Here is a 27,052-nt window from a genome sequence, read left to right on the forward strand (position 1 = left end):
CTTTTGTCCCTGCCATGGATTTGAGGTGTAGTTGTGGTGGCTAGAGACATCTCTCCCTGCCCTGGCTGTGTGGAGGGATGTAGGAACTGAGCTGTGCCAGGTCTGTGCAGCTGCAGCTAAACTTGATCCTGCAGCTGCCTCACTCTGTGCTGCCCAGGGGAACGTGTGTTAAAAAACAGGGGTCTCTCAAGCAAGGTCTGTGGACAAGCCCTTGGGTATTGATTCCCAAAATCTCCTTAGTGTCCTGTTTTTCTGCCTACTCTGCAGTAGGAGCTCCCTGAGCTGGCTTTTAGCCCCAGGACTCATTGCTGGCATACTCCCCTCCAAGAGCTGTGCTTGTATAAGCCAGTCTCTGCCTGCTCCAGCCTTGATGCTGTGAGGTTGGGCAGTTCAGGCACAGGTCACATCCACAAGGAACCTTGGTCAAAGAAAATATATGATAAATTGATTTTTTAAAAACTTGCTTTGGTCTATAGAGAGGAAGCAGAAACAGCTGTATCGCATTTGGATAGGAAATCCACGCCTGAGCGGGGCCTCCCCTCGATGCGCAGGCTGGATCAGCAGTGGCCAGTGCGCCAGGGAGGTGGGGTGTCACCAGGCACAATCTTTTCTCCATGGAACAGTATATCTCTGTGGCCTGCAGTGTGAGCTGCACAGACACGCAGCAGTCTGGCTTCCAGTGCATTTTGTCTGTGATGCTCTCAGCTCTGAGCTTAGGACAGGCGGGGATGGTCCCTTCCCTCTCAGTGCAGTGATGCCCTGGCTGTGCTGCTCCTGCAACAGGGAGAACAGGATGCTCAGTGAAAATCCCAGCTTCCTGGGGGGAGCAGCCAAAGCATGACAGCTTGGTGTGCCCCATCAGCTGCTCCCAATGCTCAAGGCAGAGAGCAGACCCTGGGGAGGTGGCTGGCAGCCCCCATGTCCTACCTGGTCACCAGGGAGCCATCATGGGGATATTGCTGCCATTGCATGGTCCCAGCCCCAAGGTGCCTGTCTGGGACAGCAAAAGGTGTAGAGTAATTTACAGTGTGGTGATGCCCAGCTCAAAGGTCCCCTGCTTTGGTGACCTGAAACAGCACCGTTACTGACCCTGGAGAAAGGGGCTGTGCTTTCTCTGCCATTATTTCGGAAGCTTGGGCTGAGATCAGTGACGTCTTTGGATTGTGGAGTGATAGTTGCTATAAACACTTCATCACTGTGACAAAGAAAACAAACAACATCACCAGTTTCTCTGGCAGCTGGGTGTGGGCGAGCCTCAACGCCCTGGGTAGGGAAGCAGAAGAGGTTTTGGCAAAGGACAGGAAACAGGATGGGCTCAGAAACTAAACGGCCGTTGCTCCCCACCCTGGCTTTGTGGCTTTCTCTACAGAAGAAAAAAGGAGAGGCAGACAGAAAAGGGCTTGGGGGTCCTTCGGCTGATCTGTAAAAGGAATGGATGCTATTTCAGCTCCGGTGGGGGGCACAGTGCAGGGAGGAGGGGCTAGTTTGAGTCACCTGGCCCTGCGTCCTTCTCTCAGCACAGATTGACAGACCTTAATCCAAAGCAAGGGACCCACACGGATCACTGAGTCCAACCTTTAGCCCTGCACAGGACCATCCCCAAGAGTCACACCATGTGCCTGAGAGTACCAAGGACATGAGAGCCCTGGAAGCACAGATGAGGCCAGGCACCTGCTGTGGGGTGGCAGCAGTTTGTTTCCCTGCAGTGTTTCTCCAAATAAAGCTGTGTCCCTTCAGGGACAGGCAGGGTGCAGGCAGGGCTGGAGGAAAATGGCACAGGGGCTGTGGCTTCAGGGGGTTCCTGCTCTTTCCCGTTCAGGGATCATGGGGATGAAGCCAGTCTGTAACTGTGTGGTATCCAGCTCACCACTGCTTTGAGTATTTTTAAAGCTGATTTGTGTTAAGTTCAAAGAGCTCTAATATCTTTTAGGTCAAGAATGTGTCTGCCCATCTCCTAACACCTCAGAAATCTGCCTTCTTATCTAGACAGTGTGGTAAGAAGGACTGTGCAGCCGATGTCAGGCAGCAGGAGCTCTGCAAGTTCTCGTGGTGAGCTGGGACTTCCCGTCCCAGCTCTGCAAAGCAGTGGATTGGGGAAGCCCCATCTCACCAGCGGAAGCAGCTTTGCAGAGGTGTCAAAGAGGGGCTCAAACTTTGTTCCTGATGGGGAACAACATCCCCAGCAATTATTGAAGCAGCTGAAGATACTGAAGGCAGAAGGACTCCGGGTAAGTGGGACGACCAGGGGCATAATGAGAGGTGAATGAGCCCATGAACTAGCCCTCAGTACTGGAGACTGAGATCTAGTCAGGGAGCAAGGAGAGGAGGGGACAGGCTCTTCTACCCTAACCCTGTTCTCATTGCTGGTGGTCCACATTGGAGAGGAGCTGGGTGGGGAAATGTGGGGTGGGTGGGATGTTTGTCAGGTCCTTGGCTTTTCCAAGGAAGGAGTCCAAGCATAAAAGTTGACATCAGGCACTTAAAGCTGAATTTTACTTTCATCCCTCTTGTGTTATTTTCAAGGAATCAGGGAGAGTTTCCAAGGGGGAAGGGCGCAAGAGCTTCCTGCCAAAGCCTCTTGTCTTTCTTTGGTGAGTCTTTTGTTAAAGGCCTGGGGGGAAGAGGTCAGAGGGAGTTTCCCTCTGTGCAGAGGAACGTCAACTTGTCTATTAAAGTAAAAAGGGTGAAACTCTGAGAACAGAAAGTTGCTGAGATCTCAGATCTCTTTTCTAATCCTTCCCAATTCACTTATCATACTGAAAGTTCAGACCCCTGCATCAGAGGGCCAACGCCCATCTTAAACATCCGACTGCCGGGAGCTGACCTTCAATTTTGGCGCTACAGCCCACACACAGGGCTATTGCAGACTGACTGACTGTGTCTAGGACAACCTGCACTAGAGCATTCGTGGAGCTGTCATGGTCCCTTTCAGGGATCTCAGTCATGTAAAATTGTGACATGATGCAACTCAGCATGCTAAATGTGTGCTGGCCATGCCAGCACTAGCAGCACGTCTTGCATACACTGGTGAGGGTGGTGTCAGGAGGCAGCTCAGTGCTCTCTGGCAGGGAGATGCCAGGCAGATTGTATTCACAGCCCCTGTGCTGCTCAGCTCCTTCCTGCCAGCATTATGTTGGCCCTGCTGCCATCCCATGCCTTTTCCCACTCTGGTTAACCTGGTGTCCCAGCGAGGGGAGAGAGAGAGCATATAAAAGAGTTGGGAGGGCGCAGGGAAGGGGCTGGAAATGTCTGCAAAAGAAAATTATGCAGCCTGCCTGACCTGCTCAGGGTGTGAAATGCTCTGGTCACCCAAGGCCTCCCTTGAGCAGGCAAGGAAAGAAGCTGTGCTCTGCTAGGATGGCTGCAGAGGAGGAGAGGGGAGAGCAGAGGAGTGAGGAGCTCAGGCTGCCCGAGCTGGCGGTGGAGCGTGGGAAGCACTGATGCCTGGCCTGGAGAACAGGCTGGCTCCTGCCTGCATCTTCACGGGGATAAAAGCATTAAAAAAAAAACAACAAACCACCAAAAGAGCAAAGGAGTTGTTTTCCCAGAAGGAGAGCTCACACCTTCCCCTTGGCAGGGCTGGGCTGAGGTGAAATCAGGAAGCCGTGCTGCCGCTGGAGCGGGCAGAGATGGCCGTTATCACATACAATCGGCATGAGGCAATGGGACGGGCTGCTGTCGTCTCTGGCAACGCTGCACAGAGTCTGTGGTGGCGGGTTGCCATGGCACGGGTGCAAACAGGCGCCCTTGGCCCCGCTGAGTCACCCAGGGCGGAAATGACCCCAGCTGACACATCGTGCCAAAAATGTGCGGCTGCGTGGCTGTGCAGCATCACATGAGCCCAGGAACCCAGAGAGGGCGAAGTCCAGTGGCTTCTCCCCAGGAGAAGCAGCCCTGGCCCCTCAGTATGTAGCCAGACCTTCCCTTCCTATTGTGGTCCCCACTGCCATGCTCACTGCTGGGGCAAACTGCAGCTCGGTTCGTCCCGAATCTGTCCCAGTGCTGGGGGGGCCCAGAGCAGCGGCCAGGCAGGTCGAGCCAATGAGCCAGCTCTGTCCTGCTTCCCCCTGCCATACAGAGGGTCCTAGAGGCTTCCAGTGGTCTCTTGAGGCCTCGCAGGTACCCATGGTGACATCAGGGTGGTGTGCTGATGTCAGCCAGCCATTGCTTCTTTCCATCTGCCAGTCCTCATGGGACTGGTGCCTGAGATAGGGGAGGGAAAGGAGGCCTGGATGCAGCAGGGCAGGGGCTTGCTGCTGGTGGGGTGCCACCACCATCCCCGCTGGGACAGCACACTGGGGGCTGTCACGCTGTCACCTCCTTCATCTGTCCACAGCACAAGGTCCATCTCTGCAGCAGGAAACCATCGTCTTCCCATCGGCTTCTCCCACCCTGGGAAAACCACCCAGGGAGTCAGCAGAGCAGATAAGTGGGGCCTCACATGCCGGGACTGAGCCCCCGCCACACTGTGCCGCGCCAGAGAGGCTGGGATTTGCTGCCTGGCGTCCGACTTGCCCATGGCCAAGCGCCAGCTCTCTGCAGCACCAGGCGTGTTGTGTCAGCTGCGCCCACAGAGCTGTGAGCTGGGGGAGCCACGGGGCCAGGGACCAGGGGACGCTGGCCAGGAGGGCAGCCAGCCTGGCTCTGGGGTGCTGTGGGGTTGGTCTGGCCCATCTGTGGGATGGAGAGGCGCCACGGGGGCTCTGGGAGTGCTGGGATGGTGTGGATCCCAGCTGCTACTCCCCTGCTGGGTGGTGATGCTCACTGGCCTGGGGGACCAGTGAACTCTTGGCTTAGTGTGTTGGCTGGGGGACAGGAGCCCAGAGGAGGGGTGACGGCAGAACCACCCGTGCGTGCAGTAGGTGATGCAGGAGAGCCCTTGTCTCGGCAGCTGCCCTGGGGAGGAAAGGGCTAGACAGAGGATTGTGTGTGGGGACAGGGATAGCTTTGAGCAGGGTTTATGGAGTGGTCAAGAAAACACAGGAAATTGGCTCCAGCTGAAGGTCCTCCTGCTTGGAGATTACGGCGGGGACGGGAAAATAGACAAGCGATGTGTCATGGAAGGAACAGACAGCACCCATAAGCAGCAAGGTATGGAAAGCCAAGGAGGATGCCAAAGACAGCAGAGGATTGTCCAGGTTCGATAAGGCTCTGGGCAATAAAAAACGACTTTATGGGCCGTTGGGAACCAAAGGCAAAGAACTGTGTGGAGGTGCCAAACCTGTTAGGAAGGAGAGCAAAGAAGTGGATAGAGATTGCTGAGCTAGAACTGGATGAGGGATAAGGAAAATGCTTTCCAGGCCATTAGGAAAGGAGGATGTGAGACAACAGCTGCTAGAGAAGATATTTTAAAAATCCTTAAGCCTGGATAACTCACACCCAGGGGTCCTTTGAGGGCTGGCTGGAGTAGCAGCCAGGATCCACAGGACTGCAAGAGTTCTAATACAGCACTCAGCATTGGAAAGGGTTGCGCTCCCCAGCACAGGGGTGGGAGGCAGGAGAGGAGCAACTAGAGGGAAAGAGTGCAAACACAGTTCATGTTGGTTGGAGGTCTCGTTGGACCACTGTGATTTCTCTCCTCACTGCGAGCAGCCACTTGGCTGCAAGAGGCTGTTCTGTAGCAGGAAGGAATTTCACACGTTGTTTCACGTTGTTCAGATATTGGGGGAAAAAAAAGAAGAAGCATCATGCTAGATCCACAGTGTGCATGTTAAATGGGCTATGAACTGGGTAGCTGGCCAAGAAACCACCAGTGGGAGTTTCCAGCAGGTCTCATGTCTAGGCACAGGCAGGATCCCTGCAGCGCTGATGGAGCAGACTGGTGTAAGCTCTCAGCGGGAATCCATCTCTGGGCCAGGTTTTGGCTGTGTAAACCCTGGCCAAGGGTGGACTTTCCCTCTCAGGTACTCACGCTGTCTCCCAAATGGCAGATCCGTTTCTCCCCCACTGCCACCCAAAGATTAATCCCTGGGATTGCTTCAGTTAAGGAGTTCTATGCCTGGGTGCCCAAACTTGCTGCATCACACCCTGCTGAGCCAGAGGCAGGTGGGAATATCCGCAGCCCTGCTGCTGCTGCCAAACCCTGTGCTCTCCCATCACTCGAGAAGCAGCTCCCTGGTGTGCCTGCAGCAGAGCTGCGTTTTTGGAAGAACCGAAGCAGGGTTTTGCAATAGCTCTTCCCGCCAGGAAAGGATGGATGGTTTTTTTTTGCCGGGCGGGACACGCGGCCGTGGCTCAGGCCACGTGCGGGCAGTGGGAGGTGACATGTGCGGGTCACTGACTGCCCGGGGATGGCCAGGGGCGTTCTCTGCCCCCAAGCCGCGCGCACAGGCGGCACGGGCAGCGGGACGACCCGCGATCCAGGACATCCAGGGCGGCAGGCGGGGAGCCCGCAGTGCTCCCTCCCGGCGGGCAGGGGGCGCCGGAGCGGGCGGGACGGGCGGAAAGGCAGCGCGGGGAGGGCGGGAAGCGGCGGCGGCGGCGGGATGCGGGGGCGGCAGCGCGGGCAGCACCAGGACCACCGGGAGCAGCGGGAGCACCGGGAGCGGGGCCGGGCGCTGTCCGCCGCCGCTGGGGCGCTGTGCCGGGCCCTGCCGCCCCGCGCCCGGCCCGCCCCCGACACCCTGCGCCGCGCCAGGTTCGACCGGCCGCAGGCGGTGAGACCCCCGCCCGCCCCAACCTGCGGGACACGGGGACAGCGACAGCGCACAGCGACAGGGACACACCAGTGGCACTGGGACTGGGGCAGCTGTGCGGGGACAGGGTCTGGGTGGGAGGGTGAGAGGGACTGAGCCTTGGGACAGGCGCCTGGGTGGTGAGGCTTTGGAGCGGTGCCCAGCTGACACGTGTTAGGTGACTCTCAGCTCGCTGCTCTGGTAAGGGTTTTATCGCACGGTGGTTTTAATTTAGAGCTTGGTGTTTCACCGTGGTCTGCAACACCTTTCCAGTGTCACCTGAGGTTTGCTGCCCTTTACTGTACCCCAGCTTGGGTCTTCCTGCTTTGCCTCCAAGGCCCGCAGCTCGCACACAGGGTGCCCCCCTTGCTCAGTTAGCTATTTTAAGGATTTTACGAGTGTTGACTGAAATTCCAGCTGTAAGAATCGCTGTTTCAGTTTGTCAGTGTGCTGCCCTTGTGTGGCCAAGAAATGATTCCCAGTTCCAACTCATTCTGTGCTGCCTCTTGTCTGTGAGTTTTTGACACTATCGTGGCTCAGATCTTTTCAGTGTCTTCATGTGCTTGTTTGACCACGGGTGAGTTTTGCCATATGTGGTTATATCATAGCAGATTTTGGAAGCTATGCTCCTGCATGTATGTGCCTCAGGGTAGATGTGCTGGGTCTTGCTGCACAGCCAGCATTAGCCCTTCTCTTTCTGAGTGCACCTTAACTGTAGGTAGAGTTCATAAGACAGGTAATACATGAACCTGCCTGATTCAACAGTGTTGGCAGGATGCAGGTGTGCCCTTCCATGTATATGATGCTCAGATATGGGTTTGTCTAATTAAGGCTAAATATATGGCAGATATTTTGCCTGCTGATCTTCTCTGCCTGTGTCTTTCTTTTGCAGAGCCTGGATTTCTGGAGGCTGCTCTATGCACTTCTGAAACAAATCCATGGAGGCAAATGGACAGAGTCTGATGCCATAGGTAACCTGGTCAGTCTGGCTGACTGTGATTTCCATCTGTCCCAGGATGTACTGGGACTGGTTTTGTAGCACCTTTTCTTTGGGTCCTTGCTCCCTGTTCATAGTGCTCCATTTTTAATACCTGTACCACCAACGTACTGTGCATCACAGCTGTGCAGGCAGGTTTACTCCTCTTTGACTGGCTTTGTCCAGGAAACTGGGGTGTTCTCGTGTCTTCCAGAGGCTCTTGCTTCCATTTGACGTTTTGTTGCAGGTAAATCTCTGCAATAATCTTATGCATTCTCAGCATCTACAGAGAGATTTACAGAAATAGACTTGTATTTCCTTTGATTCCTTCTTTCCCCATTCCACATATGACACGTGATTTGGTGGTTACTTTTCTATCAAGTCCTGTGTCAGAGCTGTGAATTATAACATGTGAACCATAAAGGCAGTGTTTTGTATTGAAGTTCTAGACAAAACAAGAAGTAGAGTGTGTGATTATTTTAGGGAGACCATGAATATCTTTGTGGACAGGACCACTACTCCAGAGAGGAGCTGAATGTAGGTTGGCTTCTCACAATGACAGAGCAATATTTACTTCTTAAATGCATGTTATTTCAAGTACGACACGACTCCCCAAACTTCTCTCTTGAGACATGTCTATCTAGAGCCTTTTCATTGCCAGAGGAAGTTTTGAGAATAGGATTGTGATGAGTCAAGAAAACACTCTTCAGGCCGAAACCACTTGAAATCCACTTTTGCCATGAAAGCAGAAAACCCTAAACAACACTGTGTAAGCCCCTGAATAGCTGGGAGTCTGGTGGCTCTGTAAATGGAGTTAAAAAAGGTTAAGCATTGTGGAGCGTGGAGCAAAATCAGCATAGTTTTGCTGGTAGCTCAGCAGGAAATCAGCATGGTTCTGTTACTCACAGGACTGCTATTTTTCATTTGGCTGTTTTTATTTTTCCACTCATCCACAGTCTGCTGTGTATGGTAAGTCTGTTTATTGACTGTCTCCTACAGCTTTGTGGATGTGGTACTGCACAAGTGCAACCTCATTGGATTCTGGCTGCTTCCATACTAATTCCCTGTAGCATTTGGAGACGAGATTTCCATGTGCACGACGTAGGTTGCTGGCTCTAGAGAGAGCAAATGCAGCCTCTGCTGGTACATTGTGGTTCTGCTCAGCACTGCTGAGCTGATTTTTAAGAAACTTGTTTAGTTACAACTTGATGATTAAAGCTGATCAGACTGGAGAGCCTGTTTTTCAAAAAGACACTAATTACCTTTGCTTGGCAAGTGAATGAGTTGTCTGCTGTGAACACGATCAATGTTTTACTACTTTTCTTCTCTGTCCCTACTCTGGTCTCTTGTGTATTTAATGCAAATGAAATAAGGTCCCTTTGGTCCCTTGGGCATAGGGACCAAATAACTTTCTCAGGTTTGTACAGGATCTTGTTGTACAACAGAGAATTGAAATGGATTCCTCTAATCCAAGTCTAGTGCATTAGTCCATGGATCAGGCTTTCTTTTTCTTTGCTGTTTTTGTACAACCTCTTAATTACCTCAATTGAAATGAGGAGAGCACCGGTTGCCAGATCCCAGTGAAAGGCTATGAAGACTCCTTCAGTATAAGGGTTACCATGTGCATAGGAACAGCTTTCTGGAAAAGAGAAGCCATTCTCCAATGGTCCGAGATCCTTTATTTTTCCAAAGGAAACACTGAACTTTGGTCCATAGTTAGCAAGTGTTGTATGGGGTCACAGTGGTTCTTCTCACTTTCAAGGTGTGTATTTCTGTTTTGAATTGGTAGTTTTTATTAGTCAGTTTTTGATCTGATCTTGTCATATAGGTGAATTTTAGAAGAGATTGAAATGTGCTTTGAACAGAACAGCTCCTAATCATTCTCTTGTTATGGTTGTGATGTGATATTTAGCAAAAACTTTCTGCATTATGTTTTGAATGGGTTGATGTATTTTATTGCCTAGCTAGCAGAAAATAAAATAGTTCTAAAATCGTATTTAAAAAAGCCCACACAGTCTGATGTATTAAAATATAGGAACTACTGTGTTCTTGCAAAAAGAAACCAGCAACGCCACTGAAGCCTGCCAGTCGGTGGTTATAAAATTCTGCACACGGCTCTTGGTTTCTCCTTTTGGAAGAATTTTTTCTTCACACAGTGAAAAGCACTTACTGTAAACTTTGGTGGGAAGCCATTAGTACACTCCAGCCCCTTAAGTATGTTGTAATAGTTGGTGTCTTGTCAGTGCAGTGTGAGTTAGAGTAAGCTGTGAAAATACTCTGGGCATAACCTTACTGATGAAGTCATGATTAATGGTTTCATGCTGCTTGTCATGCTTCAGGCTGAGAGTCAGTGAACTTGGTTAACAACCTGACAGCCACACCAGGTAGCAGTGCAATATGCATGTAGACAGTTGGAGGAAACATTTCTTTTATGGAATGGCTATTCAGTTTTTATAGTATGGGAAAGAGGTCTGGAGCTGCAGTATATTTTTGTTTGTTTGACAAACGAAGCAGAAAATGTTGTTCTGAAGCAATATTTTCCCATAATACCACTACCTATGCAGGTGTTTCTTGGCTGAGTGAATGAGGTAATGTATCTGTGTCTGTTCTTATTCTTGGTTTATAGTTCTTTTCCATTTTACCCTGCCAGGCATGTTTCTTATTTGAATATCATCTTGTAATTCTCTGAAAATATTTGTCAGGATTCTTAAAGCGGAAGAGCACAGCTTGAGTATAGTTTTAAGAGAGTTGAATCCTGAGGACCATCCCCAGCTTGATTTTACTTGCTGAACATACTTTTATAAATAATATGTGTGAAGAAGCGGACTAGTTGGAAGGCCCATGTTGAGTCTTTCTCTATAAATTGCCTAATGCTAATGAAATGCCATCAGATGTTGTCAAAGAGGAGGTGTTTGAGTGATTCGTGTTATCTGCTGTCTGAGTGATGGTTTTTCCTCTCATCTTTGTGTTGTGGAGGAATCTATGGTGGTCCTGGGTGCTTGTATAACCTTTACTGCCATATATCTGAGCACTGTTGCTTTTTAGGTAGAGCACTGTAGAGATGAGAAAAACTAAGTGACTTCTCTAAGATCATGGAAAGGCTCTTTGAGCCCCAGTTTCACATCAGTGCTTTGACCACTCACCTGCAACTCCTGCCTGATGCTCACACCGATCTGTACCCTCTCCTGTGAGGGCAACATGTTGCAGGGAGAGAGATGAAATATGGGTAGGTAAAGGACCAGAACAACACAGAAATTCAGGTGGTGAATTGCTTTGGTGGATCTGTTGTATATGAGTTGTAATATCAGAGCAGGGAGATAATGATAAAGGAAAGAACCACCTGACTTGCTGTCCTTTCCTCCACTTTGATATGTGATTTTTTTGAGGAGCTCCTTGAACTGCAGATGGCAGCATGTGATGCTTGTTTGCTTTGAAAAGGGAGGAAAGCATGTATTGATCTTCCTTCCTTTTGGAATATTTCTACTTTTACCTGTTATGGCAGTTCCTTTCTTGACAGATGCACAAAGAAAAGGAAAGGACAGCCTGAAAACCCTGCTCATGTGAGAATGTTCAAGAGTGATCAAAGTAAAATCTCTAATATCAGAGTCCTCCTCTTGTGCATGAGGGATTGGAGTGCTTATGTACAGCAAGATGTTTAGCAAGCATAGACATTTCTGCCACCCTAACATGGTGAAGAGAAGCTGCTTTTTTCATTCACAGGCTCTGCAGAAAGAGCAGTGATTTAGGTGTTTAGGTTTCCTTTTTGTGTCTCTAGTGCAGAAACAAGCTAGGTTTAAAACTGCCATCTGTCTCTGCAGGAGCTCTGCTATGCAAAACATTAGTCCTGCAAAAAATTAGTAGCTCTGTGCTTAATCATACTCCCGATCTTGTTTTTTCTCTTCAGTCATGGTTAATGTCTTTGTCAGGAGTTCATTTGTAGCTTTCACGTGGTCAATCACATATTTCTGCTCCTGCTGCTGAATATGTGCAGTAATCTGGTAACATTTTCAGCTGTGTATTTGGACTGAGGAGCACTCTGGAAGGAGGCATCTCCTTAGGGATCTGCACTTTTGTTTCCCTAAATCCTAAAGTTGGTCAAACACTCAAACAATATACCTTCCTCTGGGTTTTCGAGGCACAAAGGGCTTGTTGGCTTATTATGTCTCCAGCTCCTCCCAGTCTCAGCAGAGCTGTAACAATGTGCTGCTCCTGTAGGGTTACTGCTTGTAGATCCTCCCTGTGTGTTGGCTGTGTATTACTCCTGGTGGGTAAGACCCCTTTAGCATTTTGCAAATCAAGTTAAATCGACCTCTCTTCACTGTGGGAGTCTCTTGTAATTAAGGAAATTCCTTTTGAGCGCAACATGATTTTTTTTTTCTTGTTTTGTGTTTTGAAGTTGGTCATTATGTGGTTTTTGAGCTTCAGCAGGTGATGCCAGATGCAAACAATATGTGTCAATGCTAAGGGACACTTTTAACACAAGTGTCAAGGACCAGGCAAATGAGTATGTAATGTGATGAATTGGTGTGTTAATTAAGGACAGCAGTGGCAATCCTTGATTGTGCAAGGTTTGTACTTCCTGTTATTTTTGTGTGTGTACGTTTTATATGAAATGCTGTGGAGATACTGAAGCATTACACTGGAAAAGAGGAGCAGCTTTCTTCCTTGCTTTGTAAGAATGCCTAAACTGCATCAAACTGTAGATTCCTCTAGCTCCACCCAGCTGTGACAGCTGTCAAAAGTGAATGCCCTGGGGAAAGGAGAGAGCAAATATAGAAGGATACTTTAAGGGTGGGGGTATTTTTCAGTCTCTAATCTCTTACATCTTAGACTTCCCAATCCAGAGAGGTTATATTTGTGTTTCATAAGCTTCCATGAACTCCTGTTCTGTAAATCCAGTTCCTCCTTGAGCCTGTGTGACTCTTAAGAGTCCATAGTGTTCCATGGCCAGAAATTTCAGAGCTTTGGTGTATGTGTGAAGAGCTTCTCTATAACTTGCTTTGACTCACATGCTTGCTAACTTTGGTGGCTTGCAGTTCTTGTATTGCATATTATGCAAGCAAATTATCCCCTCTTCATCCATTCCACAGCACTCGTTTTGAAGAGTTTCGTCATATCCGATCTCAGTCATCATCTTGGTCTTCTTCATCAGTTCTTACAATGCAGCTGTCCTTGTGATTGTACCTGTCCTTGTGATTGTACCTGTCCTTTCTCTTTGTTTCTTTCTAAATCTTCTGTAGCCTTTATGGGACCGAAGAAATAAGGGTCACAGTGAGTATAGACAATGATGGTATGTTGTTCCTTGTGTTCTGTTTAGCGTCCTTTCTAGGTTTCTCACATTGAGTTTGCTTTTGGATGCATATAAGAAACAACTGTGATATTGTTATTAAAAATCTTATCACCTAAGATTGTATTCCTGAGTCCAGTGATCAACTCCAAGCCCATTCTTATGTCAGTACAGTTAGGAAAGTTTCTTTCCTTGTGCACTCGTTTTTCATTTTTTCTAAAAATAATTTTATCTGTCATTTTAAAGCTTGGCCTCATTAGGCTCTGAAGCTCTTCACGATCTGCCTGCATTCTTGACTACTAATGTCACATCAGCACCAAGTTTTCTGTCACTGTCACGTTGTCTGAGTGTCATTTTGAGTTGTTTGAACAGCAGCTGTTTAGCACAGAGTATGTGAAACCACTATTTGTTCCTGCCTTCTGGTTCTTGTCTGCTGGGCACTTGTCATTGATTTAAGGGCCTTTCTTCTCCCTCCACCACAGTTGCCTTAGTTTCTTTGTGCTAGTTGAATTCCATTAGGAAGTCTAAATGTCCTGCATTGGTTGAATCTTCCTTAATCACTTCTTGTTGCCTTTGGAGAACTCCAGAAACATTTTGAGCAAGATTTCCTTTTGCAACTCTTAGTTCCTAGCCAGTATGTGTTGTTTGTCATTGTGCCCCCTAATTATGTTCTTTATTCTAGCCTTCCATTAGCACAGAACTGGGGATTACTGGGCAGAATCTTTTTTAATAGTAACTTTCCCTTTTTTGCTCAGTATTTTACAGTTCTGTAGTGCCTGTCTTTTAGCTGTCAGGTAACATTTGCTGGTGTGAAGGAATATGGATCAGAGCATTCCTAAGGATTTAATTGCGCATGTGGTGTGCTGCTGTATATCTGTCTGCTCACTGGAGCTCACAGATTTGCAGCAGGCTGTGAAACCCCTATCTCTAAATTCCAGTTTCATTCAGGAGCAAAGTGATTCAGAGTGTTTACTAATTCATAGCATGCTTGGTAGCTCATAAAAAATGAATAGGTGAATTGGAGTCCTGTTGTAGTGGGCATGGCTAGTTACCTTTTTTCCCTTTGTTAATCTCCAAGAGGCCATCGCTGGCCTTGATCTCAACTTGGAATTTCTTCTATTCCCTTAGCAGTAGTTCCTATAGATCAGAATGGGGCAGCTTAAAGAGGGCTTTTACCCTTTGCCTCTCATCCTTTGCCAATTGTTGATAAAGACTGTAGTCCCCACAGACTTCCAGTAATCTGAGGCTTGATTAAAAATCTTGCTCTCAGAGGGGGCAGCAGTTTCTGGAACTGAATGGATAAATGCAGTGAGTAGTGCAGTGTGTTATTCTCAGTTGTTTTCTTCTTTTCAGGTAACCAAATCGGGTTTGTAAAGTCAGCGTTGTGGTACCATGGCTATGACAGGCTGGAGCTCTATCAGCTCCCTGCCGACGGCTCAGCGGGCAGTCGGGAGCTCCTGCTGGCGTTTTCCTGGATGCTGCACAGACTCGGCCTCTTGGAGCGGCTTTTGGCTCGGAACAGAGTGAGGACCGGGGATGAAACCTCTGTGTGCACGGTGAGCATATTCATGTCCTTTCACCTTATCCTGTCCGTAAGTAACGTTCTGTGACAGCAGCTGTGTTATCACTAGTGTGTAATGGGTGGTATCTTGCTACCTTGGCAAACAAATGTCTTAATCCAGCTTTTAAAAAAAACAAACTTACAGGGGCCAGCATCTGGAAACTGTTTTCTTTCCCTTCTCTAAGCTTTCTGTGTTCTGCAGGTCATCTGGGTTCCTTCTCATTCTCAAACTCCCATCCCTGCCTGAATTCCCTGATTTCTATTTCCAGTGTAGGTGAGACCACAGTGGAAGAGTGCAAGTAAGTGAATGTCTTCAGTCTCTGCTTCTGAGTTCTGAGCTTCCAGCCTCTCTCTTGAGTGGTTTTGCAGTGCAGGCAAACAGGTTAGCAGTGAATGCTGGGTGTGTTGCCATTGGGTAGAGCAAGTAAGGATAAGGCAAATAATACTTTAAAAAAACCCATCAGTCTCAAATGGCAGCTGCTGCTCTTGATGTACCTTATGACCTTGTAACCTCTTTGAGAACACAGCAGGGTATGTTGTTGTTTTCATCAATAAAAAAGATGTTAGTACATAGAAAGTCTGCTCTGAAGTAAGCTAAAGATACCTGTGTGTCTGCTTTAGCTGCAATATATATATACTTGATAAAAAAAGGCAAAAACCTGCACAAAACCATAGCCTGATAGTGTTTGGTAATATTGCTTTTAAAATCTAGTCCTTGCATTTAAGAGCACACGCACATGTTACTGTAAAGACAATTGCTCTGGAACACAGTGTGAGGAGCTCAGGAGAGAAGGGGTTATTCTTTTCATCTGTGTATCTTATTTGTTGCAAATAAACTGTCCCTGCTCTCAACATAACAGAAGACAGGCTGAATTTAAACTGATCAGTGAGCATGTATGTTGGTGTGGCCTCTCTAGATGGTTCTTTTTGTTCTAAGTCATTCTCATCTAGTCAGACATTAACTACTGGTCAGTCTGGTTCAAAATGACAGGCTCACAGAATTTTTAGTTTCTTGTCAAAGGACACTGTAGATCAGAAACCCTACCTGCTGATAATCTTGTGATGTCTCAGGCCTTATGGTCTTTCATGAACACATAAGTTTTTCCCTAGACTGTAGGCTACCTGGTTTTCTAGAATCTTTTTAGGGGACAGCAAAGCAGGAAAGCAAAAGTTTGGAAAGCTGTGATATAAATACAGTGTCTTCAGAAGGAAAACACTTGTACAAATGGAAAACAGTTCAGAGGGAAGAATCACGTTTGTAACAACATTATGGACAGTGTTTTGAGGAAAGGGACCACTCTTGCTACACTACAGTTGTTGGCTGCACAGAAGAAGGAGCAGAAGAGGCCAAGCTTTGAGTGGTGGTGCCCTCTGCTCGTGTGAAGAGACTTAAAAAAAACCCCCATACTTCTGGAGTTTTTACTTTAAACTTCTCTTTTTCTCAGTTTTTTTCATGCTACAACAGCAGTCTTATTTTTTTGTGTCCTTAATTTCTATTACAAAAGAGTGACAAGTGAGGTGTGACATGAATTCAGAAAATTGGGCAGCACCTATGTCATTTTCTCTGAAGGTGTTAAGTTTTGCATTTCCCAAAAAAGGGATGGAAGACCTATGGTAATACAGTGTTATCTCTCATGGCCACACTGAGAAATTCATTGGTGTGTCTTACACTGCAGTTCTAACCTGCTGTACCTGTATTTCTCAAAAAGTATGGAATGCATATTTCATGTTTTTAGTCAGTAACTCTCTGAAACAGTGTTTGGAAAGGTTCAAGAGTCTGGAATTATTTTTTTTCAATAGACCAGACAAAAATTTTATAGACTGGAAGTTGGAGTTAGCTTGTGTATGTAAGGTTCATTGTATTCAGGGAAACATTTCTTGTATGGTGTTCATCTAGCAGTTTTCATGTTCCAATAAAATAGATGTTCACGTGGAAAAAAATAATAGAATGTAGTTACAGTGCAACTGGTGGGTTTTGTGATTATCCATCACAAGGAAGTTAATACAAATGGAATTTTAAGGGAGAGGTCTTATCTTTTATTTGATGAACTAGACATTACAAAACCAATAAATGCAACCTGTAAGAGCCAACCAAGTGAAGATCTAGAAATACATTGTCAAGGATGTAAGGAGGTAATGGTGGGTGAGGAGATAGGTGGGTCACACACCTCATTTTGGCTCCTTGTAAACCGCTCATGAAAGCCTGCTGTATGTTGCATGGAAGTGTTATGGTTTTGTTATTGTTAGATATTGTTATTTGATGGTTATGGTTATTTTGTGAGATAACCTTGTGGCAAAGCCTCTCATCAGTCAGACAGCGTTCAACGATGTAGCCCCAAAATCTTAGCAAGAAGGTGAGGTTGTCACTTCATTACCTGACATTTTGTAAGTTAAAATACAACTGGAACAATTGAGGTACTGGAGTTTTAACTCTGGGAATGTTAAATACCAGGCATTTATGATGCTTCAGCTGAAGTGTTGGAAGATGTATAGCAAACTGTAGGGGCATTGATAAACATGCCAGAGATGTAGTCTCTGCAGTCCTAACATCTTCTATATTTAAGTAAATTGAAGGAAGATGGTAAAAGAAGAGGAAAAAAGGTTCACTGGAGAAAGATCTGTGTAAAAATAAAAAAAGAGAGAAAGAAAAGGAAATGCTCTTTAAAATAACTGAAGTGAAATTCTCAGCTGAGCAACGGCCTGAAAAATCTTCCACAGCATGGGGTCTCTTTAATCATTATAAAAACTGGAAAATATTTTCCTGAAATGAAAACGTTGCAAAAGAAAAATCCAGGAAATAGTATTTGGTTCTATGCATTGCTAAGATCTCTGCCAAAATGAGCAAGGCATGAAAGCCAGTACTTACTGGCAAAGTACATCTGTTGGTCTGCTAGTGAGAATAAATTTGAGGTAAATCCTTACCCCTTATCCTCATCTAAAAAAGTGGAGTCTCAATAACTGTGGGCATAGCTGTGGTTCAAACTGATATTCATGTGGTTTGCTTTTAAAATTTTGTCTGAAATCCACAAAAGTGAACAGGGTCTGTTGTACGAGAAGAGAGAATGCAGCTAATCCCTAAATTAAGTATGCAGTCATGTTCTGAGTATTCTTTCAGCCTAGGTTTGAAACAAAGCCTGCAGCCTGCTAAATTGCTGATAATATGCCAAATACCCAACATATCAAGGGCCATTGAAATTAATTCATTTCATTTCAGATTACCACTTTCTGGCCTTTTTTTTTTCCTTTGCAGTTCCTTAGCAACACTGTTTTCTTTCCCTGCAAGTTGAACATTTCCATCAGCTCTAAAGGATTTCAGGCCAGTTATTCATAGAGGGACAAGGGTGTTCATGACACATGATGGACATGGAGCTCATAACCTTTAGATCCTGAGCTGGGGAAGGTTTCCACAAGCTTACTTTTACGTGCACTTACATCTTCAGAATCAAAAGCCAAGTGATTCTTGAAATTATAAACTCAGCATTGGTGAAAGTGTGATGAAAGGTGGTAAGAGGTAGTGCTTTGTGTGGCTAATGTAACAAGAAATCATCTTGAGGCAGTTGTTGGTAAGGACAGGAATGGTTAGTAGCCTAGGATGATTATGTGGGTTGCCTGCTTTTGAAGTTAGATAAGAAAGTCCTTCAGGGCACCTTGGCTCATGGCCTCCAGCTTGTATTTTTTGGAAGGGCAGTGCTGCAGTTCCTCCTGAGCCGGGATACTGATGCCTGCAGCAGGATGCCTGATGAGCAGGACTGAAGAAGCCTTCTCTAGCCTTCCACCCTGTGGCTCTCTTCCAGAATGTGAAGTTTATAAACTGTGGGGGAGACAGTTAAAAGAACAAACTGGAACCTGTGCTGCTGTGCAGGAGGAACGAGAGAGGGAGGAAGGAATTGGTGCATCTCAAACATTAGTTCCTGGCTGCTGTAGTTCAGGTCTGTTCTCTGAATTTACTGTGCTGCTCTGTCAGCAGGTTGGTGACTCCAGAGGCAGTAAGTGAAGGTTCAAACCTTGCATTGGACAACACTTTAAAAGAGGTAATCACTAACTCTATTAGATCTATAAAGACTTAAGTACAATCTGAATTGGAGGCTCACATCGATTTACTGAAGTGTCTACTTGGGAATTCTCACTTGTTATTTCTTTAAAGCGCTGGGCAATTAAGTGATGGACATGGTTTTCAAAGGCTTTTTACACCCCTGGTTGATCTCCATCTCAGATATGCACTGTTCTGGTGTCAATTTTAATGTCTTTTTTTGCTTTGGTGATCATGTACAGGCAGATTATTGTCGAGTGCCATTCATTGATTCCTGTTTACACATATAAAATCCTAGTATACAAGACACATGAAAACCTGGATGGGAAACACTCTCCTTCACTGAGCTTGTAAGGCACACCTGGGGAGTTCTCATTCTCTCTCTTTGAGAAGCAGATAATTGATATAAACTTGCCTTTTTAGCACATTTGGTATTTGACTAAATTTTTTTTTACCTGACTTTTTAAATTTTAGTGATATCATCCCATCTTTCTCCAAATCTGTGATGGTTTGTGCAGGTAATAGCAGTACTCCATGAGCAAGTATTCCTTCTGTTTCCAGGGAGGAATACTGCCTGTAGTGGTATTGTTTACAGAAATCTTGACAGTCACTGCTATTCCATAAACCAAGTTATTAGAGGAAAGTGTTAACAAAACAGTCAAGCTTGATGTTTCCCCCAGCAGGAAACCAGGAAACCGTTGGCACTAGTTTCAGAAAAAAAATAAATTTTCTGGGTTTTTTCCACCTCTTCACCTATTCCAGTGAGAATGGAGGAGGGAATTTTATTAACCTTATTGATTCTGACTCAGAAGCGTAATTACTTTCCAGATCTTTATGGGCTATATTAGTCTGTCAGCTTTCATTTTTTGATTTCCCTCCCTTATTCCCTATGCTTTGGTTCTCTTTGTCCTTCTGTCTTCCTAATAACTCTCACCATTTATGCTTTTGCCCTTTTTTTGCTATTATTGTTGCTGTATTCAGTAGCTTCTAAGGAACACTTTTTTAAAAAGCTGTCTATAAACCTGAACAAAGGGTGTAGGATCTGTAAAGTTTCTCCTGCAGAATTTCCCTCACCTCAGTGTGGCTGACAGGTCTGTTCTAGCACTCTTGATTTGCACTGCTACCCTTACTGTAGAGGCTTCTACCAGAAACTAAGGGAGGAAAATGCTTAAGCTTTGATTTTCTGCCTTTTTTACTTTTTAAAGTCACTTACTGTATAGGTAACAAACTCTGAAGTGTTAATTTTTGTCTTTAGTTACTGACATTGCCTGTAGGCTTAAAAATATTTTGTGGAAGAGGTGATTAAATTAGGAATATATTTTTGCCATACAAGAACTGGAGCACATTTCAGTTTGGACTCTTGAAATACACTTTTTTTTTTTTGTGTTAAAGCACAAATTACAAGTGATAGCTGAAATTGTCTCCCTGTCATTCTGTGTGTGCATATGAACATGCTATTCCTTCTTATCTTTTTATTTTTTTCCTTTAATTTCATGCTTTGAACTAGTCATGGAACCTTCTTCCCAATGAAAAACAATTTCCTGTGCTGTGCTGGAAAAGGTGTAGTTAGCAACATTTTGCTTGACACAGTGAATACACAATTAAGAGGTGGATTTTTTTTCCCCAGACAGAATGTCAAAGTAAATGCTCTAGCAGATGAGTCTGAAATGATCAGAAAAGCTTATAATTTATTGACTCTGCTGCCTCTTTGAGAATGTCTGAATTTCAAATAAATGCAAAATGTCTTGAACTTGACATTACAGCTGAAATGTTCTGGATGGGGTTTGCTGACAGGCACTGGAGTCACTTGAGCTGTGGGAGAAGAAGATGAGGACTGGTGTGCTAATAGTAGAATTTAGTGTGGCCATACTGGTACTCTGCTGAAATCCAGTGTAGGGAGCTCCTTCCTTGGCTGTTGGGGAAACAGAGGGACTATAACACGTTTCAGTGCCTCTCCTGCCCTCCAGTGACGGGGAGCAGCCAGTACCTTTGGTACCTTCTGATTATCCTTGCAGCCTTTTAATTTAAATGTAAACGTCTCTGCATTTGGTGTCACACTATAAGTGATCTGGGTTTAACTCACATTGAAGGATCCTTTGAAATAAAGCACATTTTCCTCAGGAGAACAGAAGGAGTGTGCAAAGAGGGGCATGGCAGGGCTCCTACCCATGGCAGAGCTCTGCCTCTCCTCTCCTGGAGGGCAGGCACTGTTTCTCCTGTTGGCCTCTGGCTCCAGGTGGGCTGCTGATGCAGAGTGCTGCATCTGCCTCTCTCCATGGGCTACCCCTGCCCTGCAGCTTCCCACAGTGGAGCAAATGCACATGGGCAAACAGGGCTGCAGCTGCAGGCAGAGGAAATGCAGTACGAGCCATTATCTGTCTTGCATTTCTTGAGCCCTTCAGTGCTCTCCGAGTTAAGATCTACCCTGTCATGTATTTGTCTTAGTATATTTAGTTTCCATGTTTTGTCTGAATACTTAATGCAGTGAGCATTGGGATTTTCATGTTCTTTTAAAACCTTGCAGCTCCAAAGATTAGGCAGTGCTGCCACGCTCTTTTGAAGGCACAGTGCTTTTGCTGTATTGCAGAGCTCTTAAATAACCTCCCAAATGAGTGAGGAGGGGCGGGATAAAGGGCTGACTTGCTCTAGTGCCTGGGGCCTGTGGCTACTGCCAGACAGTCTTGTTTGAACAAGGCAGGCAGTGGTAAGAGCTGTGTTCACATTTTCTGTCTTCCCTCAGCACCTTCTCTTTTTCACTCTTTGCCAAGAGTAAGCTCTTGGGAGTGCTGTTGTAAGTAGTAATTTTTACAAAAGACAGGGAAATTTGAAAGCTAAAAGGCCTTGCGGAAACACAGGATTTCACTTTTTTTGTTAATTGCTGAGTACACTGTAAACGTAACTTCTAGAGCACTTACGTTTGTGGAAAACTTACCCTTCTGTGCAAGTATCTGGAGATTTAATTGGTACGTGCATCATGTGGGAGTGGATTTTTACACCATCTATCTTTCCATGCATAAATTTAATCTGGATCCTACCTTGTCTAGGAGGAAATCCAATTAGTGTTGTTTATGGTGCTATTAATGAGAATAGTGCTTTCCCTTTTGCATTCATCTGTTCAGATTGCTCCTTTTCACATTTTCCCCTCCTGCAGATAGATATATGACTGTATTAATTAAGAAAGCATGTCTGATACTGTTATTTCTGGCTATGGTGTTTAATTTAAAAAAAAAATTATGCTCTCTTTAAAGATGTGTAATTACAGAACTTAACATATGTTATGTCACATCAAAACCATTGTCTGAATTATGAGTGGTTTGGAACGAACGCTCAGTAGAAGCTGCAGAAGGGCTTTATTGGCTTGATTTATGTGGTTGCTTTGCCTTTCCCAAGCCCTGCAGTGAGGATCTAAATATGCTCCTTTCCACCTTTGTGATACCAGGCTGTGTACTTAGTGTAGTTGGGTGGTAACTGAGTGAATATTTTCTGTCTAGAGCCAGAGGAACTCCGCTGCAGGTGAGGAGTGGGCTGGGAATGTGCATTGGAGGTTTCAGCTGGCAGTTGCTCTGTTTTGGATTAATGTCAGGGAGTTAGCACAGGACCCAGTGCAGATCCCATGGGTTGAATGTCTTATCCGTGTTTCTGTAGGCTTGTTTCTCCATGGGTAAAGTAAGCAGCAGGTTGTTTGCTGGCTGTTCAAATGTGGAAGCAGAGAGCTGATCCTTGGAGGGATTTAGAAGATGTCTGGGGAAAAGCCACAACTCTCTGGGGATGAGCTGGAGGCAGCTGGGGCCTGTCCTATACCGACAGGTGGCAGCTTGTAGTTAGAAAAGAGCATCTCTGGGGGAGCCAACCCTGCCATAGCCTTGTTTTACAGCAGTGCAGGCAGCACAGGCCTTTTCTTTTCCATTGCGTGTACAGGGCATGTTAAATTTATTAAGGTAAAAATTTATAAGTGTTAAAGATTCCCGTATCAGTAGGAATAGTGCAGAAAGTGTAAAAGGGTGATGAAGTTTCATGGCAGAGGTTACCTCTACAGCATTGCTTGTGACATCTTGTAAGATCGCCACTGACTCTGCAAGGAATTTTACATTAAAACAATGTTTGGAATTTGTTTAATTCAAAGTGTATGAACAGAGCAACTCCATACCAGATCACTGAAATCCTCAAATGGAGTAAGCAGTGCAAAAAATGCTCCCTTCTCACATGTCTGCAGACACACTGATGTTTGCATTGTTCTTTTATAAACTATACGATGAAGTGCTTGTTTAATTTATCTCCATCCACTGTTAGTAGACCTGTTCTCTGATTTCTGATAACATGGCATTGCTTTATATTTCAAACTGAAAAGAAAAGCTTCATTTCTGCTATAAGAGTTGGAACTTTGTAATCTTTAATTTCACTCTAAGCATGTTGCATGCAAATTGTTTGCTCAGATGTATGGAATGTAGATGAAAATTGATATATCACCATGTCTGTTTTCACACCCTCCTTTCTCCCACCTCTTATTCTTTTCCTCTAAATACTTTTATATCTGATGGCTTTTTTCAGTTCACTGTGTTTTGTGAATCTGACTTGTCTGCTCAGAACAATTCTGCTATGAGGACTTTGGCAGTGTTGGCCTTTTTTTGCACTTGCTGCATTGTATAAGCACAAGTCTGACACGTTTTTAGTATTATCTGGCACCTTTTTTCGTAACAATTCGACCTGAAATAGCCTGGGGAGGAATGCTTAGGGGAAAACTCGTGGTGTTGGAGACTGATTTCTAGCCTGCCTTGCAAAAAATTTTAAATATATGATTTTAGGACATAAACTTTGTTTAGCTCTGACAAAGCCAGAGATGTGTCTATGAGCTTGGGATAGGTTTTGTAGTTTGTGAGCTACCTTAGTTGGGATGGTGATGGATGGTGTCCAGGAATGTGTATTTGTTATCAGCTTCACTGTTTATTTGCCTGATCTTTTACCACACAAGAGCTGGTTCTGGTGAAGTGTGGGCAGGGTGACAGTTCAGGAATTAGCTTGAAGGAGTTTGTGTAAATATATGGTTGTCACTTCTATCAGGCTTGTGCTTGGTTTTCTGAGCCTTACCAATAAATGGATATTGAAATTTAACAGTGGTACTTTGAGCTTTTAGGATAGAAAGCTCGTTTGGGGTGAGTTACAGTGGAATTGAGGGGGTTCATTCTGACTTCTGCTTAAGTTACACTAATCACAGGTGCTTTGGCAGGTCCAGATTGTCCAGTTTGACAAGACTAGTTCAGATATCACCAGTCTGATAGGAATAGACTTGACATGGTAATGAGAGTATGGATATGTGTTGGTATGGATTTTGTATTGCAAGCCTGTGCACCATTCTGTAGCTGGATGCCTTCTCTGAAATGAAATCAAAGAGAAACATTAATTGCAGCAAACAATTTGCAAGCAAAACAATTCTCTGGTAAGTGGCTATAAAATGATCTCTTCCAGAGCTGGTGTGGAGTGTTCCAAGTGTGGGAAAGCCATCAAGGTGTCTGGGTAGTTGCCTTGGCTGCTCTCTTTATATACTGAACTAAAAAAGATGCACTTTTGTATCTCAGAAGTGAAGGTAGGTGTGTACCTGTATTGCTGCATAGATTAGATAAATTCACAGTGATATTTGAAGCAAGGGCTCTAGATTAGTCTGGTATTTTAGTGATTTTTCTTCCACTGGGAGAGCAGTAAATAGACTTAGTTTGTAAAGATGGGACTAGAAATTGAGGTCACAGTGTAATATGTAAGATTTTTTTTTTTTACCTTGTTTACTTTATGCCAGGCTAAGTATTTCATAGCAAAATTATTTTTTTTGTGCAGTTTGTGGAATAAATAATGGAGAGATCCTGTTAAAAATGCATTGGCTGGCTTCCTAATTTTAATATTAATGAGGCAGGTTGCTACAATAAAATTAGCTCTGCATGGTGTTTGTCACTGTACTGCCAAAGCAATTGAGTCTAATGCCATTCCTTTCTGAGATCAATCCCCAGGAGAGCAGTATTTGGGCTGTTCTGAAACCTCTTAACGGGGAAGTTGGAGCAGAACTGTAAATTATGGAAAATGCAGATTTTAATCTGGGATTCCCAAGTCTGTCTTTGGCCTTGCGGCTTTCTGGCTGCTTATGTGAGGTTTTTTTAATGTTCTTTACACATGTGTTTTCTGTTTTGTAGTGGCTAATATCCAGTTGCTTGGCTTATGATGTTTATGGGCAACTTGGTAATCAAAGCTCAGTTGTTTCATAGTCTCCTGGTTGGGGCAAGACAGTCTGAACCACGGAGGTACTTGGCTGGGACTGCAGTGCCCAAGGACACAGTGCCTTGGTTCAGGAGCTGAAGGAGCAGAGGAAAAAGAAGGACTTTGCAGTTGGCACAAAGGGTGCCAACTATCTTTTTTTTGTTGTTGTTAAAGATGAATCTGTTCCTTTACAAGGAAAAGCCCTTTACCAACCCTGCACCTCTGTGATTTATAGCATGTCTTTATCTGAGCTACAGAGCAAAGGGAAAAACCCTGTAACATTGATACATTTTGTTATGTGACCAGAACAGCATTTTTGTGCTTATAAATAATAGGAACACTCATTGTATTAGAGACTCTGTCAACTGGTGATATTTAGGTTAAAAGAAGTGTTAGGGGGTTATTTGATCATGGTTATAGATACACTTCTGTTGAAAGACACACTTCTGTTGAAATGTGCATTTAAAGCAAGATTAAACTCTCTTAATTTTACAGTTTCCATTGTTACTTCCAGTTTGGATCCTAAATTACATTCCAGCTTTGCCTGCCAACTGGATCTTTTAAAGATGTTTTTGAACGTGGAAATCTGTGAAGCAGGGAAGCACATATGTTTAAATACCATCAAGGTCTGTGGGTCCAAATATGTGCTTAAGTGTTTTTTTGAAAACAGTCATATTTCAAGTAGGCTTTTTAAATTTCCACTTTAAAGAAATGTCTTGAGGGTCCAAGAACTGGGAGGTGGATCCTTACCTGGCAGACACCTGTTCTGAATAACCAGGTCTTTACAGTTCTGTGTTATTTCTACTTCTTATGATATGTCGTAGTAAAAAAATTTGGAATTATGGGTTGTGTTTATTGTATGTGATTTCTGTAGACTGTATGAAACTGACAGCCCTACTTTAAATGTTGTTACAAGCATCAGAACTAAAACTACTCATGTCTTCTTCCCCTTTTAATTTGCAATCTACAGGAGTCAGCTGAAAATGGAGAGATCTGTTTGTACATGTGAATGATCTCTTTGTGCAAGAGGCTGGGGGAGGTGGAATTCCCCCCATGTTCCTTGGGAAAGAGATATGATAGAAATGTGTTGCTTTACGCTGTTGGCCAAGCAGAAATTTCATCCAGTAGATGAAGGTGTTGGTTGTTGTTGGTTTTTTTTATCTGCAGCAGAAGGAAAGCGGGACAAGATGAACAAATGGAAACTCTTTTGCTTCTCCCTTTGTTATAGTGTAGGCTGCAGTTTGCTTTCATCTGGAGGGGCGTGCAGTGCACCTGGAACCGATTGCCCCAGGGGTGGAAACACAGTCCCACCACCTGCCACGGCCTGGTCCAGGCTGCACTAGAGAAGGGTGAGGCTCCAGAACATCTGCAGTATATTGACGACATCATCATACGAGGGGACACAGCAGAGGAGGATTTTGAGAAAGGAAAAATAATTATCCAGATTCTTCTGAGAGCTGGTTTCACCATAAAGAAAAGTAAGGTCAAGGGACCTACCTGAGAGATCCAGTTCCTGGGGGTGAAGTGGCAAGATGGGCGTCATCAGATCCTGACAGAAGCCATCGACAAGATCACAGCAATGGCCCCACTGACCAGCAAGAAGGAAACTCAAGCCTTCCTGGGTGCCAATGGGCTTCTGGAGGATGCTTCTGGAGGAGTACAGTCAGATAGAAAGCCCTCTCTATCTGGTAACCCGCAAGAAGAATGATTTCCACTGGGGCCCTGAACGGCAGCAAGCAGTTGAACAGATCAAGCAGGAGATTGCCCATGCTGTAGCCCTTGGGCCAGATGTGAAGAACATACTCTATTCTGCAGCTGAGGATAATGGTCCTTCCTGGAACCTCTGGCAAAAGGTGCCTGGCAAGACCCGAGGCCGCCCACTTGGATTCTGGAGCCGAAGCTACAGAGGATCTGAGGCCAACTACACTCCAACAGAGAAGCAGATCCTAGCAGCTTATGGAGGAGTGCAAGCTGCCTCAGAGGTGATTGTCACAGAATCACAACTCCTCCTGGCGCCTCGACTACAAGTGTTGAGCTGGATGTTCAAGGGAAAGGCGCCCTCTACACATCATACCACTGACGCTACATGGAGCAAGTGGATCGCTCTGATCACACAGCGTGCCTGAGTCGGAAACCCGAATCGCCCTGGGATCCTCGAAATCATCACAAATTGACCTGAAGGTGAGCACTTTGGTCTAGCAGATGAAGAGGAAGAAGAGCTGGTGGTACGGGCTGAGGAAGCTCCATCATACAGTCAACTGCCAGAGGGAGAAACATGGCACAC

The 27,052-nt window shown here is 45.3% G+C and overlaps 1 protein-coding gene and 1 long non-coding RNA gene across 2 annotated transcripts in view; one reads left to right on the forward strand and one right to left on the reverse strand.

Annotated features, from left to right (window-relative positions):
• Positions 1–474: 474 nt before the first annotated feature.
• On the reverse strand, positions 475–1,148 carry LOC113973070. Its single transcript, XR_003536113.1, has 3 exons — positions 1,090–1,148; positions 928–994; positions 475–774 (listed from the first exon to the last, which is right to left on the reverse strand). It is a non-coding gene; the product is annotated as an uncharacterized LOC113973070 (long non-coding RNA).
• Positions 1,149–6,290: 5,142 nt separating this feature from the next.
• Positions 6,291–27,052, forward strand: part of TEDC1 (tubulin epsilon and delta complex 1) — a 73,567-nt gene continuing 52,805 nt past the window's right edge. Inside the window, exons 1-3 of the mRNA XM_027694541.1 lie at positions 6,291–6,656; positions 7,567–7,645; positions 14,291–14,493. Of these exons, the coding sequence (XP_027550342.1) occupies positions 6,291–6,656; positions 7,567–7,645; positions 14,291–14,493 (648 nt within the window). The remainder of the gene's footprint in view (positions 6,657–7,566; positions 7,646–14,290; positions 14,494–27,052) is intronic.

The sequence above is a fragment of the Neopelma chrysocephalum genome, unplaced genomic scaffold (genome assembly GCF_003984885.1).
Source record: "Neopelma chrysocephalum unplaced genomic scaffold, ASM398488v2 Primary Assembly neopelma1_98, whole genome shotgun sequence".
Taxonomy (NCBI): Eukaryota; Metazoa; Chordata; class Aves; order Passeriformes; family Pipridae; genus Neopelma; species Neopelma chrysocephalum.